This window comes from Gopherus evgoodei, chromosome 4 (assembly GCF_007399415.2).
Source record: "Gopherus evgoodei ecotype Sinaloan lineage chromosome 4, rGopEvg1_v1.p, whole genome shotgun sequence".
Lineage (NCBI taxonomy): Eukaryota > Metazoa > Chordata > Testudines > Testudinidae > Gopherus > Gopherus evgoodei.
Genome location: NC_044325.1, coordinates 155,181,391 through 155,201,492, shown reverse-complemented (window position 1 = coordinate 155,201,492; position 20,102 = coordinate 155,181,391). Strand labels below are relative to the sequence as shown.

The following is a 20,102-nucleotide window of genomic DNA, read 5'->3' as shown; positions in this document are numbered from 1 at the left end:
GGAGCTCATGTTCTAAATAGATCAAGGTAGGATCATTCTTCCTACTTCACAGATAGGGAAACTGAGGCCCAGAGAGAGTGAGTGATTGGAGGCTGTGGGGGAGATGGGCACAGAACCCAGCTCTGTCTGGTGGCTTCACCACAGGAATGACTGTCACAATATGTTTGTGTAGGGTGACCAGATGTCCTGATTTTATAGGAACAGTCCCAACATTTGGGGCTTTTTCTTATATAGGCACCTATTAGAATATCAGGGTTGGAAGGGACCTCAGGAGGTATCTAGTCCAACCCCCTGCTCACAGCAGAACCAATCCCCAGACAGTTTTTTACCCTGGCTCCTTAAATGGCCTCCTCAAGGACTGAACTCACAATCTTGAGGTTAGCAAGCCAATACTCAAACCACTGGGATATCCCCCTCACCCTTGGCCTGATTTTTCACATTTGCTATCTGGTCACCCTATTTTTGTGTCTTTTTTTTTCCCCACACAAACTCTGACAGAGTTTTGTAATTCATGTCACTTTGGTCTTGGAACAAACTGTACTTTGCCTACCCCTGTTGGCCGGGAGTCTCCTAGGAGTCCCCAGAAAGGTGGATCAGGGCTGTCATAGTCTTAAATTGAAACCATGTTGGATATTTCATATAACAAACTTTTCTCACCAGTGGTTGGCAGGTATTTGAGTTAAATAGGGAGGTTAGTAAAGGACAAAGACCACTAAGTGGCCTTTATTGCTACACCAGGGTCAGCGGCTGGTTAGGAGGGTCACTTTTGTTAATAAGCAGGAATGGCCTTCTCCATCTATGCTCCATCCACCTTTATGTGGCAACAAGACTCATTTATACATGTCCCACCCCTAACATGTGGTTGAATCTGCTGGGGGGTGGGGGGAGGCAGGGCATCTGTGGGTGCTATCTGCATATTGTCCCTGTGCAATGTTAATGTGCCTATTAGTGGCAGATCTTGGGTACAATGGGTTTATTACCTCACCCGCTAAGTAAAGATGGGCAGGACTCAGAATGCAGCTTGCTGGTGGGTGTCTAGGGGGACTGGTATAACATGTATATTAAGGATGAGGCTAGCTAGAGGCACTTGGAGCATCTCCTTGCATTCAACGCTGTGTGTACTCCTTGTGGCAATGCTACAACAGGTGTGTGCATTGAGGATAGTAGATTCAACACTCAGGAAAATTAAATGTGGAAATATATTGAACCATTTGTAATCAAAGGACTACTCCTCTAAATGTGAATGGGTGGGGCTGCTTAAAAAAATAGGGAGAATCTGTGGTAATTAATTGCTGTTTTGAAAGTGCTTCCGGCTATCAAAAGATAAGTCAGAAGATGCAAAATTGGTCCCAGAGGGCACAAGATAGGTCTCAGGAAGTTGTAATTGAGCCTATGGAAGGGCACCAGCAGATTCAACAGAGTCCCTCTTCTCCTCTATCAAGTACATAACAAAAATCAGCCTTGATAAATTAGCATTTTATTTGGCATCTCATGAGATTTTGAATGGTTTTATTAATTACTTACATTTATTTAAATTTATTTACATTTTTCACAATGAAGAAAGTGCTGAAGGTGAGTCAATGTTTTTTACTGCCTTCCTTAAAGGAAAAACGTCAGGTGATGGATTAGCTGTGTGGATTCCGCACAATTTACCTTTGGCCTTAAAAAAAAGTTAGTGAATTACCAGCTGAATTTCTGCTCTCTGATGTTGTTTAACTTAATTAAATAATTAATTTAATATTTTTTCTACCCTGTGACAAAAGTGCTGACAGTGGATGAGACAGTCGTTTTTTCCCCCCACTCCTCTTTCTTCCTCTCATCTCTACTTGGCTCTAGCTGTAGTTGGCTTTAGCAGATTCGGTATAACCTTTAAAATTAAATAATATGTTAATTCAGGAGCTGATTCCTCTCCTATTCGTGACCTTTTAAAGGGAGGAAGTTACTTATTTGAATGTATCAGAAGTTGTTGCACCCCGTGGCGAAAGTGCGGTAGACAAATCAATCCCCTAGGATTCCCGTAGCCACTGGAACTCGCTGTGATTTTGCCTATGCAGATTCAATCCTATCATATCCAATTACTCCCTTTTAAATAATATTATATATTCAGTGGACTCATTTGCCTCCCTCTGATTCTGATCTAGCATTGTAATTCGTTACTTTAATATATTTCAACTTCTTCTATTTCATAGTGAAAGTGCAAGGTATGAATAACCGACTCCCTTTTCCTACCCTCCCTTCTATGGAATTAGCTGACATTTTGCCAAAGCAGATTAAATACGTGAACCTCCCATCTCCTCCGCACAAATACTATGGTGATTTTTTTTGGAGGATGGGGTCATTTTCGTCCTATTGGCTCTGTTCTTACGGTATAAACAATTATGTACAAGTAATCAAATATATTTAATCATATGAAGAAAGTGCGGGGCACAAATAAACTACTAGCTTTCCCCTCCCTTCCTTGGTAGTAGATACAATTTCCCCAAAGCAGATACTATCCCTCAATCTCCTATTTCCCCAGTATAAAATGATAGATATATTGGGGATTTCATTCCTTTTACTGGATTTCCTAAAATTGTGTAATAAATTAAATATATATTTAAATATATTCCATCCTCTGGCGAAAGTGCAGAGTTTGAATAATTCCTCCTTTTCTTAGGAACAAGCTATGATGTCACCAAAATAGATTCAATCCTGCCTCTCCCATTCTCCCCTCTATAAAAGTATTATGAGCCGATGGGAGGTGGGGCAGGGCTCATTTGCCTCTTGTTGGCTTTTTTATGCTGCTGTAATTAAATATTTAGATTTATTTAAATACATTCCACAGTTATTTCGAAAGCGCTGGAGTCAAATAACACTCTTCTCCCTTAGCTGTGATTTCGCTAAGCCAGATTCGTTCACTGAACATACAATTTTCCCCATGTTTAAAAATAATATGACCCGGCGGACACTTCTTTCCTCCTTTTACATGTTACTAACCCTGTAATTACTCATTTAATTTTTTTTAAATTTATTCCATCCCACGACGAAAGTTCTGAGGTCTTACATTCCCCGTAGGAACTAGCTGCGATTTCATCAGAGCTGATTCAATTCTTCTATCGCCAATTATTCCCTTCAAAAAATAGCGCGGTGCATCAAAGCGACACGCGTTCTTCCTTTTGCCTCTCCGCTACGTTACGATTTATTATGTAAATATATTTAAATTAAGCCATTCCGCGGCGAAAATGCGCCTCTCTCTTTCCCTTCTGTGGGGCTAGCTGCGGTTTCTCTTCCGCGGATTCGTCATCGCTCCCGAGCTTGGGGTGAGAGAGAGAAATAATCGCCCCACTACAGAACAAGAGAGAATGAGGAAGGGCGGCCTTACAGCCGGAGTCCCCCTGTAGCGGAGGCGAGTAGTTCTTATTTCCGGCGTGGAAAGTGCTGAGGCGAACACACAGAGCCGGAGGCGGGCAGCGGGCCGGCGGGAACTCTCGCGCGAGCCGACGGGACGTCGGCCGTTGGCCCCGCCCCCTCTCCCTGTCTGCGGCGGCGGCGGCAGCGGCAGTAGCGGGCCCCCCCTGTTCGCCGAGCGAGGAGGCCGCGCGCGCGGGGGGAGGGGCCGGGAGCAGCGAGGTGAGCGCGCGGGGGGCGGGTGAGGAGCGGCGCGCGGGGGGGCGGTTACAGCCGGGGGCGGGGGGAGAGGATGCTGGTATGGGGGGAGGGGGGAGCTGAGGTCTCTGAGGGCCCTGGTTGGGTGAGGGAGGGAGGCTCGGAGAAGAGGCTCTCTAGGGGTGGGGGTGGGGGATGGGGAAGCTGAGGTCTCTGGGGGGCCCCAGGTTGGGTGAGGGGGGGAGGCTCGGAGAAGAGGCTCTCTGGCGGGGGTGTGGGGGGGAGCTGAGGTCTCTGGGGGCCCCTGGTTGGGTGAGGGAGGGAGGCTCAGAGAAGAGGTTCTCTAGGGGTGGGGGTGGGGGATGGGGAAGCTGAGGTCTCTGGGGGCCCCTGGTTGGGTGGGGAAGGGAGGCTCAGAGAAGAGGCTCTCTAGGGGTGGGGGTGGGGGAGGGGGGAGCTGAGGTCTCTGAGGGCCCCTGGTTGGGTGAGGGGGGGAGGCTCGGAGAAGAGGCTCTCTAGGGGTGGTGGGGGACGGGGGAGCTGAGGTCTCTGGGGGCCCCTGGTTGGGTGAGGGGGGGAGGCTCAGAGAAGAGGTTCTCTAGGGGTGGGGGTGGGGGATGGGGAAGCTGAGGTCTCTGGGGGGCCCCTGGTTGAGTGAGGGAGGGAGGCTCGGAGAAGAGGCTCTCTAGGGGTGGTGGGGGATGGGGAAGCTGAGGTCTCTGGGGGGCCCCAGGTTGGGTGAGGGGGGGAGGCTCGGAGAAGAGGCTCTCTAGGGGTGGGGGTGGGGGATGGGGAAGCTGAGGTCTCTGGGGGGCCCCAGGTTGGGTGAGGGGGGGAGGCTCGGAGAAGAGGCTCTCTGGCGGGGGTGTGGGGGGGAGCTGAGGTCTCTGGGGGCCCCTGGTTGGGTGAGGGAGGGAGGCTCAGAGAAGAGGTTCTCTAGGGGTGGGGGTGGGGGATGGGGAAGCTGAGGTCTCTGGGGGCCCCTGGTTGGGTGGGGAAGGGAGGCTCAGAGAAGAGGCTCTCTAGGGGTGGGGGTGGGGGAGGGGGGAGCTGAGGTCTCTGAGGGCCCCTGGTTGGGTGAGGGGGGGAGGCTCGGAGAAGAGGCTCTCAGGCAGTGGTGTTGGGGGAGCTAAGGTCTCTGGGGGCCCCTGGTTGGGTGAGGGAGGGAGGCTCAGAGAAGAGGCTCTCTAGGGGTGGGGGGGGACGGGGGAGCTGAGGTCTCTGGGGGGCCCCCCTGGTTGGGTGAGGGAGGGAGGCTCGGAGAAGAGGTTCTCTAGGGGTGGGGGTGGGGGATGGGGGAGCTGAGGTCTCTGGGGGCCCCTGGTTGGGTGAGGGAGGGAGGCTCGGAGAAGAGGCTCTCTAGGGGTGGGGGTGGGGGACAGGGGAGCTGAGGTCTCTGGGGGGCCCCTGGTTGAGTGAGGGAGGGAGGCTCGGAGAAGAGGCTCTCTAGGTGTGGTGGGGGACGGGGGAGCTGAGGTCTCTGGGGGCCCCCCTGGTTGGGTGAGGGGGGGAGGCTCAGAGAAGAGGCTCTCTGGCAGGGGTGTGGGGGGGAGCTGAGGTCTCTGAGGGCCCCTGGTTGGGTGAGGGAGGGAGGCTCGGATTAGAGGCTCTCTAGGGGTGGGGGTGGGGGATGGGGAAGCTGAGGTCTCTGAGGGCCCCTGGTTGGGTGAAGGGGGGAGGCTCGGAGAAGTGGTTCTCTAGGGGTGGTGGGGGACGGGGGAGCTGAGGTCTCTGGGGGCCCCTGGTTGGGTGAGGGAGGGAGGCTCGGAGAAGAGGCTCTCTAGGGGTGGTGGGGGACGGGGGAGCTGAGGTCTCTGGGGGCCCCTGGTTGGGTGAGGGGGGGAGGCTCAGAGAAGAGGTTCTCTAGGGGTGGGGGATGGGGGAGCTGAGGTCTCTGAGGGCCCCTGGTTGGGTGAGGGAGGGAGGCTCGGAGAAGAGGCTCTCTAGGGGTGGGGGTGGGGGATGGGGAAGCTGAGGTCTCTGGGGGCCCCTGGTTGGGTGGGGAAGGGAGGCTCGGAGAAGAGGCTCTCAGGCAGTGGTGTTGGGGGAGCTAAGGTCTCTGGGGGCCCCTGGTTGGGTGAGGGAGGGAGGCTCAGAGGAGAGGCTCTCTAGGGGTGGGGGGGGACGGGGGAGCTGAGGTCTCTGGGGGGCCCCCCTGGTTGGATGAGGGAGGGAGGCTCGGAGAAGAGGTTCTCTAGGGGTGGGGGTGGGGGATGGGGGAGCTGAGGTCTCTGGGGGCCCCTGGTTGGGTGAGGGAGGGAGGCTCGGAGAAGAGGCTCTCTAGGGGTGGGGGTGGGGGACAGGGGAGCTGAGGTCTCTGGGGGGCCCTGGTTGAGTGAGGGAGGGAGGCTCGGAGAAGAGGCTCTCTAGGTGTGGTGGGGGACGGGGGAGCTGAGGTCTCTGGGGGCCCCCCTGGTTGGGTGAGGGGGGGAGGCTCAGAGAAGAGGCTCTCTGGCAGGGGTGTGGGGGGGAGCTGAGGTCTCTGAGGGCCCCTGGTTGGGTGAAGGGGGGAGGCTCGGAGAAGTGGTTCTCTAGGGGTAGGGGGGGACAGGGGAGCTGAGGTCTCTGGGGAGACTGGGCATCCCCTAGAAAGGGAGGGCTCGGGGTGAAAGCTAGGAGGTTTGGGAAAGGGCTTTGGGGGGGGAAACTGAGGGGTGGTCTTTGGGGGTTTCTGAGGGGACAGGCTCAAAAAAGGAGAAGGAGCTGAGTTTTTGAAGGGGGGAGGCAGGGGTCACCTGAGGGGAGGGGGAGCTGGGAGGCCCGTGGGGGGGGAGGAGGGCACATGGGAGTGTAGGGAAAATCAGGGATTTGAGGGGGGAGTTCGGCAAGGATTAGCGGTAACCTGGGATGGGGAATGTGCGGGAGATGAAGCGGTGGGGGAGGCCCCGGGGAGGGGTCCTGAGTGGTAGAGATCTTGGGGGGAGCTGAGGAGACAATTGGAAGGGGACGGGGAGCTGAGGCCCCTGATAGGGATTAGGGTGAGAGGATCAGAGAGATGGGGGGGTGGAATCGAAGGGAAGCACTAAGGTGGGGGAAGCCCCTGGGATGGGGGAGATTGGGAGGGCATAGGAGTTGAAGGGAGGGGGATAGGACACAAGGGAGGAGATCTGAGCGGAAGGCCTGCTGCAGATGGTGGGGGTGACGGGAGACACTGAAGTTGGAAAAGCCTGTGTGGTGAGGGTGCGCTGGGTGGTGCTGGGTTGGGGAAGAGCCCTGTCAGTGGGAGGGGGCTGCCGAGTGCTCTGGGTGGGACGTGGGACAAGGGTGATGCCTGGGCCCTGAGTTTAAGGATACGGGCAGTGCTGGGCCGGGGGGATCAGGTGCGGGGAGAGAGTTATAGCAGGTGGCATCCCTGGAGCTCGCAGTGGGCACCAAGGTAAAAGCGGGAGTGGACTTTGTCCCCTTCATTCCTTGGTTTTAGTGTCAGTCTGGGGTGTGATCCCTGGGCACTGCCCGCTGCCCACCAGCTCCCTGTGGGCTCAGATGGAAGGTCCCTGTCTCCCCCTGCCCTCTCACTGGGTACCTGCTACAGGCTGACTTCATTTACCCCCTTGGTGGTGGTAGCACAGTTACCCTGCTTTGGCTCCTGCCATAGGCAGGCCCCGGCTGGCTGTGCTTTGCGAGAGCTGCTGTCCTGTAGGGAGAGGCTGCAGACATTAGAGTGGTTGGCGGTGGGGGGACTGGGAGTCTGAGCTTCTGGGTTCTGCCCTGGTTCTAGGAGGGGAGTGGGGTCGGGTCGGTTAGAGCAGGGGGGCTCAGAGTCTGGACCCCGGTTTCCAGCTCCGGGAGTGGGTGTGCTCTATAATGATGAAAGGAGGTGGAGGCCAGGAGTCAGGAATCTCTGGTTCTTTTTTTGCTCTGCCACTGATCTGCTGCATTGATTCTGTGCCACTTTGTGCCTCTGTTTCCTTACACCTAATGTAGGGATGGTAATGGGGCTGGCTAGGTTAGCTGTTTGGGTGAAGGGGGCCGTTGAAGAGCGAGCTGCTGTCCTGCCGTACAGCTTTCAGGCTTAGATACGCTTTGGAAATGGCTGCTTTACAAAATTCGGAGCTGGCCTCTGGAGTGCTCTCTAATGCCAGAGGCCTGTTTTAGGGGTTCATGCTGCAGTAGTGCTATCTTACCTATCTTATGAGCCTGCCCTTCTCAGCATCTGGCTTGAGAGGGTTTGATTAGGTCTCAGGTGCCAGATCGTGAAATAACTGAAACCCAGGTTAAAAGTTTTGTCTTTTGAATCTCTTAATTTTTTAAATTTATGTTTGCTGGTAGACAGGTAGGTTGGAAACTCTAATATCATACAGGAGCTTGGAATTGAACCTAGGAGTCCTGCCTCCCAGCCCTTCCTGTCAAACCCACTAGATCTCACTCCCCTTCCAGATCTGGGGACAGGACCCAGGAGTCCTTGACTCCAGTACAGTTGCCCTCTCACATGATAGGGCACCACTGTTTGTATGTTCTGGATGCATCCTCTGTAATACACTGCATAACCCCCCCATCACTCTTTATTCCTCTGAGGCTTAACCCCAATTTCTTTTACTTCCCTCCCAGTTCTTTGAGGCTCCACTCAGTGTTATGGACTAAACATCTGCCCCGTTGCATTGGAAAGAAGTCTGCCGCGTTTACAGACACACGTCGTCTTTCGTTGCTATCGAGCCCAAAACAAATCATCCATAACAGGTACGATTTCATACCTATCTCCTACCGAACTGGATTTGATTTTCTAGGCTGGGTTGAGGCACACTGGTGGGGTCAGAGGAATTCTAGTGCTCCCGGCTTGAGGGAATCAGGGTGGGTGGATGGTACTGTCCCCTGCTGGAGAAATTGGAGCCCTGTGGGTGTGTAGCTCTCTCTCCTGCTGGAGGGACTTGAAGGGGTGTGTGTGTATGTATGAGTAGCGTTGTCCCAAGGGGCAGGAGTGGGTGTTGCCCCGTCTGATCATGCCTAGCATGTCCTGTGTAGGATGGTACTCAGACAGGGCACTGTTTGCGAAGGCATCTTGCAGTGCTGGACTGGGTTTGCACATCTGCATTCATGTAGCTATTCCCCATGGGATCGGGATGGGGGCATCTGTGTGGCTCCCAGCATGATGGGGGAACCCCAGTTTTGCTCAAGGTGGAGGGTTTTTGAGGTGCCCAGCACAACAATAGCCTCCCATCTCTGTTCTGGCCATTTCTATCTAGGCTGTGAGTGGTTTGGGGAAGGGACTGTCTCTCCCTGTGTGTCTGCATGGCACCTGGTGCACTGGGAGTCTGATCTTCATTGGGAGGGTACCCAGCTACATGAATGCAGATGTGCAAACCCAGTCCAGCACTATAACGTCACATCTGAGAGAGCGACCAACTGAGGATTCCCCCTGGAAGGCTGGAGGTGGGGGAGAACCCCCCTGCATGGGGCTCTCCACATGCTATCTCACTGTAAGTGATAAAGTTTCTAAGCTCAGATCTGCTGCACTAGGTTGCATTGCTTGTTTTCCTGGTGGTGTAGATGGCTCCTTGGAACTCTGGAGAGGTAGAAAATCGACAGAATATTCTGATCTTTAGGGGGGTTGTGGAGCAGGGAGTTGAGGGATTCAGGATGAAAGTCAGGGCACACCACTAGCGACACGCATTGAAACAGAAGTGCTGCTCTTTATATGGTCCCCACCCCAGCCTTGGGGTGCTGGTAACAACCCAGATTTCTAAACGGATCCCTTATAAGCTCTGTGGGGATTTGGGGTGGCTTACCTTGCCAGTTCCCAGATGATACCCACTGTGCGCACTCAGTCTCCAGATCTGACATCTAAATTTGTATCTGACTCTTTACAGCTGCTATAAGGGCAGGGCTGATTGTGACTGGAAAAAGCAGAGTGATCTAATTCCTTTGAACTTCTACTGCTCCCCTCAGCGTGTGTATAACTCATGAACTCTGAGATGAGGACATAGATCTGAAGAACTCTGTCATCCCCAGCCCACTTGGTATCTTCTGCCCCACTGCCATTTTGGCTTCAAAGTGTGCAGTGTTCATGGGTATGTGTGAAGGTGTAGCTCTGTGTGTCATGACTTCCCTGGGCAAATTCCATGTTGTCCTCCTAACAGTCCTCTTGCAATTTCATGAGGACATGGGATTTTTCTACACTTCCTGTCCTAAGTTATGCACTGTTACCCTGCTGCTGTACCCAAGAGATGGCTGAAATTCAGTGCCAGACAAGTGATCTCTATGTGGTGTGACTGTTATCCAGTTGCCCCGCCCCAGAGATTGCTCCATCTGAGCACCAGGCAAGCCATCCCTATACAAGCACCACTGTGCAGCTGTTATGCAGTTGCTCCACCCCAGAGGTGGCTGCATCTTGGTGCCAGGCGAGCCATCCCTGTGGGGCATTGATGTACGGCTGTTACAGCCACCTCTGGACTGGGATAGCTGAGTTTCTCAATGCTGGACTAGAGATCTCTGTGTGGCATTTGCAGCATGGGTTTTCCCCAGCTGCCCTGCCCCGCCCCAGAGTGGCTGCGTCTCAATACCAGGTGAGGCATCACTGAGCAGCTGTTACCTAGCTACCTCTCCCGAGAGGCAGCTGCATCTCCATGCCAGGCAATGTCTGTATAGGCAAACTCTTCTTAATGAAAGTTAAGGGACTAGTAGGCATGTTTGTAACCCACCCCCAGTTCCAAGGCAGGAAGTTGCTGTAATTGGATCTATTCACAAGAGCCCCAGTTTACAGGTAGAGGAAAGGACCAGATTCCCTGGCTCCTGTAAGCGAGCTGATGTCACCTGGGCCAGGCAGGGGAGGTTAGAGGCTGTTTGCTATCCCATGCTAGCCTTCAAGCCAGGGCCTAGGAAAAGCCTAGACTGATGAGAGCTGGTCCAGCTTGCTCGTCCCCCACTGGCTGTTCCCCTAGCAGAGATGGAGTCACCCCATCCAGGCCCTCCTCACCCGGGGTGGGATCGTCCCCCATAGGTTATTACCGAGGGCTCTTAATTTCTGGTCTCCAAAGCGAGGAGGCTCCTGTCCTTTCCTGTGAGAGAAATGAGAACATCAGTTATTAGACAACTCTCTCATGGGAAATATTTCCTAAGACTTGACCTAAATTTTCCTGAATTTCCTTGATGCTTCTAGTTCTCTTTTCCCACCCTAAAGAACCCCCCCCACCCCCCCCCGCTTGGCTTTGCTGTTCAAACACCGCTTGACAATGATTACAAACTCCCTGCTTAACTCAGCTGGCCATGGTTAGCTGCATGGCTGGTAGGCTCTGGCTCACCAGGTTCCTGGTCTGGAAGGAATTTCCTCTGGGTCAGACTGGCAGGGACTTGGGGTGGTATGGGGGTTGTCTCTATCTGCAGCATGGGGTGCGGATCACCTGATGAGATCATCTCTGCACGACTCACCTAATCAATTCCCTGAGGCAGAGGCCTCAGTATCCCACCCCAATCCCTGACTACCCTAGATCAGACCCAAGGGCCCATCTAGCCCGGTATCCTGCCCCCTCCCTGCCATCCCAGATCAGACCCAAGGGCCCATCTAGCCCGGTATCCTGCCCTCTCCCTGCCATCCCAGATCAGACCCCTGGGCCCATCTAGCCCGGTATCCTGCCCTCTCCCTGCCATCCCAGATCAGATCCAAGGGCCCATCTAGCCCGGTATCTTGCCCCCTCCCTGCCATCCCAGATCAGACCCCTGGGCCCATCTAGCTCAGTATCCTGCCCCCTCCCTGCCATCCCAGATCAGACCCAAGGGCCCATCTAGCCCGGTATCTTGCCCCCTCCCTGCCATCCCAGATCAGACCCCTGGGCCCATCTAGCTCGGTATCGTGCCCTTTCCCTGCCATCCCAGATCAGACCCGAGGGCCCATCTAGCCCGATATCTTGCCCGCTCCCTGCCATCCCAGACCCAAGGGCTCATCTAGCCCAGCATTATTGTCCCCTCAATCTTTTCTATTCTCACAATGGCTGAGTCTAGAATCTGCTCAGGCCTAACTTTTAAGCCTGACTCAAACCAGATCCAAGCCCCTGAGGATTGAGTTGTTTTCCTACCTAAGCCAACCCTTCCTGCAGAACCTGCGTGCCTCCCTCCTGCTAGCTTGCACCCCCTTCTGCTTTGGGATTCCTCTGCACACTCACTCTGCAGTGCACACAGTGCAGCGAGGTGGCGGGTGGCCAGCAGGAACAGGGCATACAGTCGCCTTTGTGCCAGCCCTGTGGCAGGAGGAGAGCCAGACCGACTCGAGCCCGAGAGGGGCCGGTTGTTTTCCACCTGATCTGGACCCAACACTTGTCGTTGGGTAGAATGCTCTAGTTTACCTCCCGAGGACTGGGTCTAACCCAGGTCAGTGGGCTCAGCACAGGAGGATCCGGGTGAAACTGATTGGTCCATGCTATACAAGAGGCCAGACTCGATCATCTAATGGGACTTTCTGGCTTGGAACGCTCTGAAAGCCTTCTGGCTTCCCCAGTAACCCTCGTGAATCTTGACTCAATAGCCTAGTTGGTCTCCAGCTTGCTGGGATCGAGGGGCTCTCCTGGTTGTGAGGGTGTGTCTGGTGGGGTGGATAGAGAGGCGCTTACCTCTCTGGACCTGGAGGTGTCTGGGATTGAGGCAGATGCGAGCCGTGTGGCAGAGGAGTCCCAGAGGTGGCCAGCGGGGGGGTACTCTGTGTTTATACTACATGGCTGATAGTGGTGTTTCTCCTCTCTATCTCCCTCTCAGTTTAAATGAGTCATAATGGATCAGGAAAGTGGGGGTGACATCCAGAAAGCCCCCAACTTCCAGTGGAGAAGCTACAAGCTCGTCATTGACCCGGCGCTGCGGCGGGCCCCGCAGAAAGTCTACCGCTACGATGGAGTCCACTTCAGCGCCCCTGTGAGTCCAGGCATGGCTGGCAGTGGGGCTTCACTGCCTGCTTTGGGGGGCTGGGGGCTTGCCAGCAGAGAAGGGGTAGCCTTCTTCCCTCCCCTTCTGTCTGGAGCAGTTTCTGATGCTAGCCCACTGCATAGGCCCACCCTAGACAGCACTTGCTCACCTCTTACTGTGGACTAATACATCAGAGCAGTAGAGGTTGAGAGCGAGGACTTGGTTCTATCCCCAGCTCTGGGAGGGGTGTGAGGTCTAGTGAGTTAGAGCAGGGGGGCTGGGAGCCAGGACTCCTGGGTTCTATTCCCCTCCTTCTGTCTCGTTGTGTAACTTAGGGCACGTCCCTCCCTATGCTCTGTGCCTCAGTTTCTTCATGTGTAAAATAGGGCTAAAGCTCGGTGGGCAGGTTTGTGAGGGTCACTAATTGCTCTGGATAAAGCACACTGGGTCTACTTATGAAAAGGGCTGCTGAAGCACAAAGCGTTATCACCTGCTGTCATATCATTGTGGCCAAGTTGTAAACCATGAGGCGTTAAGGGTGCTGTACATATCAAGTCCTGTTGCTCCATTGCCTCATCCTGACCGTGCGTATGTTCCTAATGTACCTTGCTGCCCTGCACCGGGGACACGCGTTGAAGCCAATAAAACACTGAGGGTGGGTGGTGACTTGTAAAAACCTTTTGCAGATCTCAGCAGGCAAATTGTTCCCATGATCTCTGTTAAATCCCTACCGTGCCTCAGTTTCCCCTTCAGTTTGTCATCCTCTGGCTCCCAGCGCTCCCCAAATCCACCTCCTTTTGGGGTATAAGCCAGCGATCCAAACACTCCCAAACCTATCCTTGTCCTTCCTCTCAGAGGCTGCCTTCATTCACCAGTCAGCTGGCTCCTAGCCCTCTGCTCCCTCCCTTCTGCCTCCTGCACTAGCAATGATTGCTGCACCCTCATGCTAGGTGGTAACCAGGCTGGCCTGGGGACCGTGAATAACAGGGCTATCTTCTCGCCAGTCCATATGGTCCCGTTTCCCAGGGCCTCTTTCTGTGCTCCCAGCCCTCTTTAGAGAGTGTGTCCTCCCAGCTCTCCTCTCCCCAGCATCACACTCATTCGTACCCTCTTGCTGAACTGCAGGCCATGGTGGTTTTCCCTGTGGGCCTGCTCCTTTGGGACATGGAGGGGCACACGCAACCCCCGGTATGTGGCAGAGGAGGCATGGGGGGCGGACACAGAGCCCCTGCATCGGTGGGGAGGGGAGACGCAGGCCATAGTGTGGAGAAGAAGGGAATTTGGGACACAGAACCCCTAGCATCAGAGGAATGTGGGGACATGGGATACAAAGAGCCTTTTGTATATGCGGGACATACCTAGCATCGGAAGATGCGGGGGAGAGACTCCCAGCACTGGAGGTGGGGGATTGCCGGGAGTCACTGAAATATGGGGGATGGGAGGGGACTATCCGGAGATCTTGGTTGGAGGTGGGATGTCCGGAGCCCTTGAGGGGGTCATTGTGCTTGGCTGACAGAAGCTACAAAGTGCCTGACGCTCTAGTTATGTATGTCACCATAACCTCTAGGAGCCCAGTCATGGACCAGGTGGCTGTTGTACATGGGGCTGTCTGTGATTTATTAGGTGTATTATGGTAGCGCGTAGGAGCCCAGTCCTGGCCCAAGACTCCATGGTGCTAGGCACTGCACAGACACAACAGTCCCCGCCCCATAGAGCTGCCAAGCTAAGTACAAGACAGGAGACAACAGGTGACTCCAGACAGAGACATGGCAACTCCAGAAAACACGGAGCCAATAAATGTTTTGCCTGGCATTAGCACTAAGCAGCCCCGCTCCTGGATCAGTGTAACGTTTTTCCATGTCTAGTGCCCCCTTCTAGCTTGGCATGAGGGTGGCTCTCCCTCGGTTTCCCTCCTAGTCTCCAGCTGATCCGCTCAGCCTCCCATGCCTTCCACACTGCGGTGGGGTAGTCCTCTGGCTAGATCAGGGTTACCCAAAGTCCCAGATAAACTCTTCCATGCCACCTGAGCTCTGTAGAGTACCAGAGAAGTCAGTGCTCTGCCCTGTCTGGGCTCATGCCGCCCTAAGTCCATCGCTGGCAGCCAAATGAGGCAGTTCTCTCGCCAGGCCTGTCTTTCTGCAGGCAGGCTCCGAGAGGCAGCCGTCACTCTGTGTTCCTAGCCCCAGCTGCTGTCACCTGCATGGACAAAGTGACAGCGAGAATCTCTCACTGCTGGACTGACTCGTGGCGCTGGCTTAGCTAGAATGGACTAGGGTTTAACTTCTGCCTGTTTGCACTAACCACTGGACTATCAGATGCTGTAGCCAGGTGACTAATAAATTACTTGGTTTTGAAAAGGCAGTTTGTGTCGCTGCATATACTGACTGGGAGCCTTGTGCCCTGGAGGGGCCCCAGGGTGGATTTGGTCTAAATCATGATTTAAATCACTAGTCAGGAAGACTTGATTTAATCATGGATTTCTACGTTAAAGTGCATCCTTGTTGGTTGTTACCAACCTGAAGATCCTGCATGTTCAGACATATTCCTTTCATCATCTTCAACGCAGCTTCCTCCTGAGAAGGAACACTTCTCATTATGATGTTTCATTCAGGCAACCAGGCCTTGCATTTCTTTGTTACACTGTTTGCATTTTGCACGCATGCCTGTCTTACCCACAGGTAGAGGAACTTCATTAAAATATTCCCAAACTGGGTCTCTCTTACAGTCTGCTGCCATTATAGGTTTTCCATTCTAGGGAGAGAATGGTATGGTAGATCTCAACTCAATCAAGGCTACACTCAGAAAGACCTCAAGACTTCTAGGATATGCTGCTCAAACAGATTCACTTTTGTTTCTACTGCCTGTCCCTCCCTTCTCACATTTATCTCCAGACTTCTCCTTGTCCAGATCTATTTCACCCCCAACAACTTTCTATTCACTGAACTTTCTGAAACTTTGCACTTTTTGAGAGAGGTAAGGGATTGACTCTGTGTACACACATTTGCAGAGGGACAATAAGGTTGAGGTCTGTTATTTCTCACTTCTCTATATTTATTTAAAATCATTTTTGCTGTTAACAAGCATGTTACCTCTGGAGACACAAATCCACAGTTTGAGAACTGCAAAACTAAGCATCTCTGCTGGTATCTTCTAGACTGAGCACTGTGTCCCATTGGGTAGATAGAAAGATTAACCTAAATAATCTCTACAGAAGCCTGTGGGATCCCTAATCCATGAACCCTATTGGAACTCATTTACAAAACTTTTCTTAAACATGACATGAATATATTGTCTCATACTATAGAGTTAGAATTTGTAATCCCTATTCCATGATGAGATATTTGAGCTATAATGTATCATAATTAAAACTCTTTAGATAGGTGTTTTCCTCAAAAAGCACTTTAGCCAAAAAAAAATCAGATTTAAATCAAATAAATCAGATTTAAAAAAACAAAAACAAAAAAACCCATTGATTTTTATCCACCCAAAGCGGCCCAGTACCAGCCTCCCACAGGCTAGATTTGCTGCAGGGAGCCATGGAGAGGGAGTGGGATTGCTGGTGCCGAATGCCCACTCATGGAGGCTGTGAGCCTGCCGCCATGGAACTTTGTGAACCTGTGGGGTTTGGCACTGTAAAAGGGTCACTCCCAAGGGACTGATCACAGGCTAGAGCATAGACCAGACCCTGTGGATCTGTGACACATTTTCTTAGAGAGGACATATAAACCCTGATGTATCAGGCAGATGCCAATTTCTGCTTGCTCCAGGTGAGGAAGAAACACAACCTCTAGGCTCTCATCATTTCATGCAGATTGTTGCAGTGTCCTCGTCCCTGGCCTTGACAAATGCAGTCTTTCCGTGCTAATATGCATTCAGAACGCTGCTGAAAAGATAGTTCTCCAAGCCCATCGCTTTGCCTGTGTCACCCCTCACTTTGCATACCTACATTATCTTCCCCTTCTCCATCGCATCAAATATAAGCTGCTTCTTTCCCCTTCCACGGCCGGTCCCCACCCAATCTAGGCGATCTCATTTGCTTCTGAGATATCTGCTCCTGCTGCTGGTCAGCCCATGGCTGCCACTGCTTGCTTGTTATGTTTTTAAACAGGCACTTTGGGGCTTTCTCCCAGGCTACCCCTGCTGTCTGCGAGGAGCTGCCCATAAACAGCTGCAAAGCTGCCCCATTGTCCTTAAAATCTCTCCTCAAAATTCCCCTTTGTCGTGATGCTGACAAAAAGGCGTGCCCTGCTCACCATCCTGGCTCAGTGTACTTCCCCCATCTGCCTGTCTGTCTTCACCTGTTGTCTCTTGTCTTGTACTTCGATCATAAGCTCTCTGGGGCAGGAGCCTCTTTTTGTTCTGTCTTTGTACAGCACCTAGCACAGTGGGGACCTGGGCCGTGATTCTGGCTTTTAGGTCCGACCACAATATAGACCTATGGGCAAGTTACCTCGTAATTGTACCTCACAGGATTTTTTTTATTTATATTTATATAACTGACAAGTGGTGTGGCTTAAAAACCCATGGCACAGATCTCTGTGCAGCAGCAGAATTGAGCAGAACCCACTGCCAGTCTCCCAGACCCTTTTCTCTAAAGCGTGTGGGAGACAGGAGCCCAGGCTAGATGGCTCTGATCCAACGAGACAGGGAGCAGGTGTGATGCTGATTTAGGTGTGCCCATGAGTCTGACCCAGGAGGGGACAGAGGGGGCAGGAAGCCAGGGTAGATGGGCCCATGGAGCTGATCCAGTCTGTCTGTTCCAATATGCCTGTCCCCCCACAGCTGAAACTCAACGGTCTTGTGCAATTTATTCTTGAGATTTTCTTTCTATGGCAACCCTTTATCCCTAGGTGGTTGTCAATGTCCAAAGAGATAAGATTTTGCTACAGGTTTCAAACCAAATGCATAATTAGAAACATAATAGCCCACCACAGATTGGACCCATGGGCCCATCTAGCCTGATATCCTGCTCCCCATCCCTGTCTCGCCCAGATCAGACCACCCCCAGGCCCATTTAGCTTGGTATCTTGCCCTTTCCATGCCGCCCTGGATCAGGCCCATGGGCCCATCTAATCCGATACACGCCTCCTCCCTTCCACTCTGGATCAAACCCATGGGCCAGTCTCCCTTAGTATCCCACCCCCTCCCTGCTGCCCTGGATCAGACACATGGGCCCATCTAGATCACCTGCTTCCATCCCTGCTGCCCCAGATCAACCCTGTAAGCCCATCTAGGTTGGTATCCCACCTCCTCAGATCAGACCCACGTGCCCATCTAGCGTGGTATCCTGCCACCCCAGATCAGACTGACAGTCCTATCTAGGTTGCTGTTCCTTCTCCAACAGTGGCCAACACCAACTGCTTCAGAGGAAGGGGACAATTCTGGAATAACCTGCCCCCTTGGGCAGATTTTTTCCTAGCCCCCATCAGAGCTTGCACCCTCTTGCATGAGGGTTTATATCCCATGCAAAACTCCTGTCTGTTGAATATTTACTGCTATAACCATGGATCTTCTCCTGGCCGCCTTAGAATTTTGCTAAGCTCTTGGCCCCAGAGCAGTGAATTCCATGGGCTAGCTGTGCATTGCATCAAAATCTCTGCCTAAAGAAACACTGTCTATCGGGGTGGCCAACCTGAGCCTGAGAAGGAGCCAGAATTTACCAATGTACATTGCCAAAGAGCCACAGTAACACGTCAGCAGCCCCCCATCAGCTCCCCCACCCGATCCCAGCGTCTCCCACCCACCGGCAGCCCTGGCGATCAGCTGTTTGGTGGTGTGCAGGAGGGTTGGAGGAGTGAGGGCAGAGCAGGCTCAGGGAAAGGGGCGAAGTGGGGGCAGGGCCCGTGGCAGAGCCAGGGGTTGAGCAGTGAGCACGCCCCGGCACACTGGAAAGTTGGCACCTGTAGCTCCAGCCCCGGAGTCGGTGCCTATACAGGGAGCCAAATAAGAACATAAATGATAATATTAACTTCTGAAGAGCTGTATGTGGCTCCGAAACCACAGGTTGGCCACCCCTGGTGTATAGCTGAAAGCAGCCTCAGTCAACCCCCCCCCCCATATATATTATGTACAGGGTATATGATTATACATATAATCGTGGGATGGGGACAGATTGTATAATATATAATCTGAGCAATCAGAGCCTGTGTATAGATATAATCTATCCTTAGATCGTTCGTATTTATATAATATAACATTGGGATAGGGGATAGATTATACGTGTGGTATCTGATTGCTGAGATCCCATATGTAAATAACAGCATGTCCCTTATAGATTATATATCGAGAGAGCAATCATGTCCCTTCCCAGCCTTCATTTGATCGCTTCATGTCTGGTCAGTTTCACTCCCTTCCTTGACAGGCCCTTCTCCGGGCTCTTGTTTTTGTTGGCGTCTTTCCCACAGCATCAGGGAGGGGAGAGAAACCCCTTTCTAAAGTGTACATTTTTAACAGTGAGAGTAATTAGCCATTGGAACAATTCAGCAGGGGTCGTGGTGGATTCCCCATCATTGACCATTTTAAAGTCAAGGTTGGATGGTTTTTCTAAAAGATGTGCTCTAGGAATTCTTTTAGGGGAGTTCTGTTGTCTGTGTTATGAAGGAGGCCAGACTAGATGATCACAACGATCCCTTCTGGAATCTATGAATCTATGTAGCACGGTTGGGAAACCACGTAGCCTAGCAATCTGATTCAGAGTTCCTCTGTGAAACCACTTCTGAAATTGATGAGGTTTCAAGTTGCTCATGACAGCCAGTAGGAATAACAATAACAGTAGCAGCCTCAGATAAAAATCCTTGATTAACCTGACCTATCGCCTTCCCCAGAGCCCTTAATAAGAGGTTGAGCCCTGCGTGCTGCAGCTGAGAACTTGACTTCTCTAGATTAGGGCTCTGATTTTGCCTCTGTGAAACAAACATTAGCCCTTAGAGATGCGCAGGGTGCCGACTGAGAACACAGCCATCCTTCTACAGTGTGTGAAGAGTACTATACGAGAATAAAGCCATTCCCTCATGTTAAAACAAATGCAGGGAAATCCACCACAGGGGAAAGGGAAGGGGTAGCCATCTGTAAGTAGGCTTATCAGAAGTCAGTTTTTCTTTTTGTATAATTAGGATGGATAAGATCAATGTTTATTTTAAAGCAGCTCTTTCGATTTTTATCAATTTAGATTTTCACAGTTGCAGGTTAAGTTATGGGGGGGTGAAACAATAATTATTTAATGACAGTAGACTCTGACATTCAAAAAGTTCAAGGTTTATAACCGTTCAAACACACATTGTCAGCATCACATGTCAAAAAAACTCTCAAGCAGCGTTTTTCTTACTTTGCCTAGATGTAAATTTCAATTATTATTGAAGGAAATATTTGTCAGTTTGTGTGCCTACAGCGAAAGTGACATTTACAGATAAAAATCTAATTCCCATAAGCCTTGATGTAAGTTCCTGCATTAGGAGCAGACATTTGACAGTGGGCCCTGCAATCTAGCAGACAAAGGTCTAACACAGTCCGGTGGCTGGAAGTGGAAGCTAGACACAGTCAGACTGGAAATAAGGCATAAGTGAGGGGAATTCACTGTTGGAACAATTTACCAAGGGCTGTGGTAGATTCTCCATCCCTGGCATTTTAAAATGAAGGTTGGATGTTATGGTAGCATGGCCTAGTGAGTAGAGCACTGGGTTGGGATTCAGGAGACC

At 52.2% G+C, this 20,102-nt stretch overlaps 1 protein-coding gene across 5 annotated transcripts in view; it reads left to right on the top strand.

The window, feature by feature from the left end:
• The first annotated feature begins 3,510 nt into the window (after window positions 1-3,510).
• The window catches only part of SETD1A (SET domain containing 1A, histone lysine methyltransferase), a 37,306-nt gene continuing 20,714 nt past the window's right edge, over window positions 3,511-20,102 (top strand). For 3 of the 5 annotated variants that reach the window (XR_004000311.1, XM_030562010.1, XM_030562007.1), the window contains exons 1-3: window positions 3,511-3,609; window positions 8,134-8,262; window positions 12,265-12,417. Coding sequence is in view for 4 of the 5 variants with exons in the window: in XM_030562010.1 (XP_030417870.1) it covers window positions 12,280-12,417 (138 nt within the window). In the remaining variant the exon portion in view is untranslated. Of the gene's footprint in view, window positions 3,610-8,133; window positions 8,263-8,773; window positions 9,000-9,468; window positions 9,591-12,264; window positions 12,418-20,102 lie in introns of those variants that run through there. The other 2 variants (XM_030562008.1, XM_030562009.1) reach the window with 2 other exon arrangements.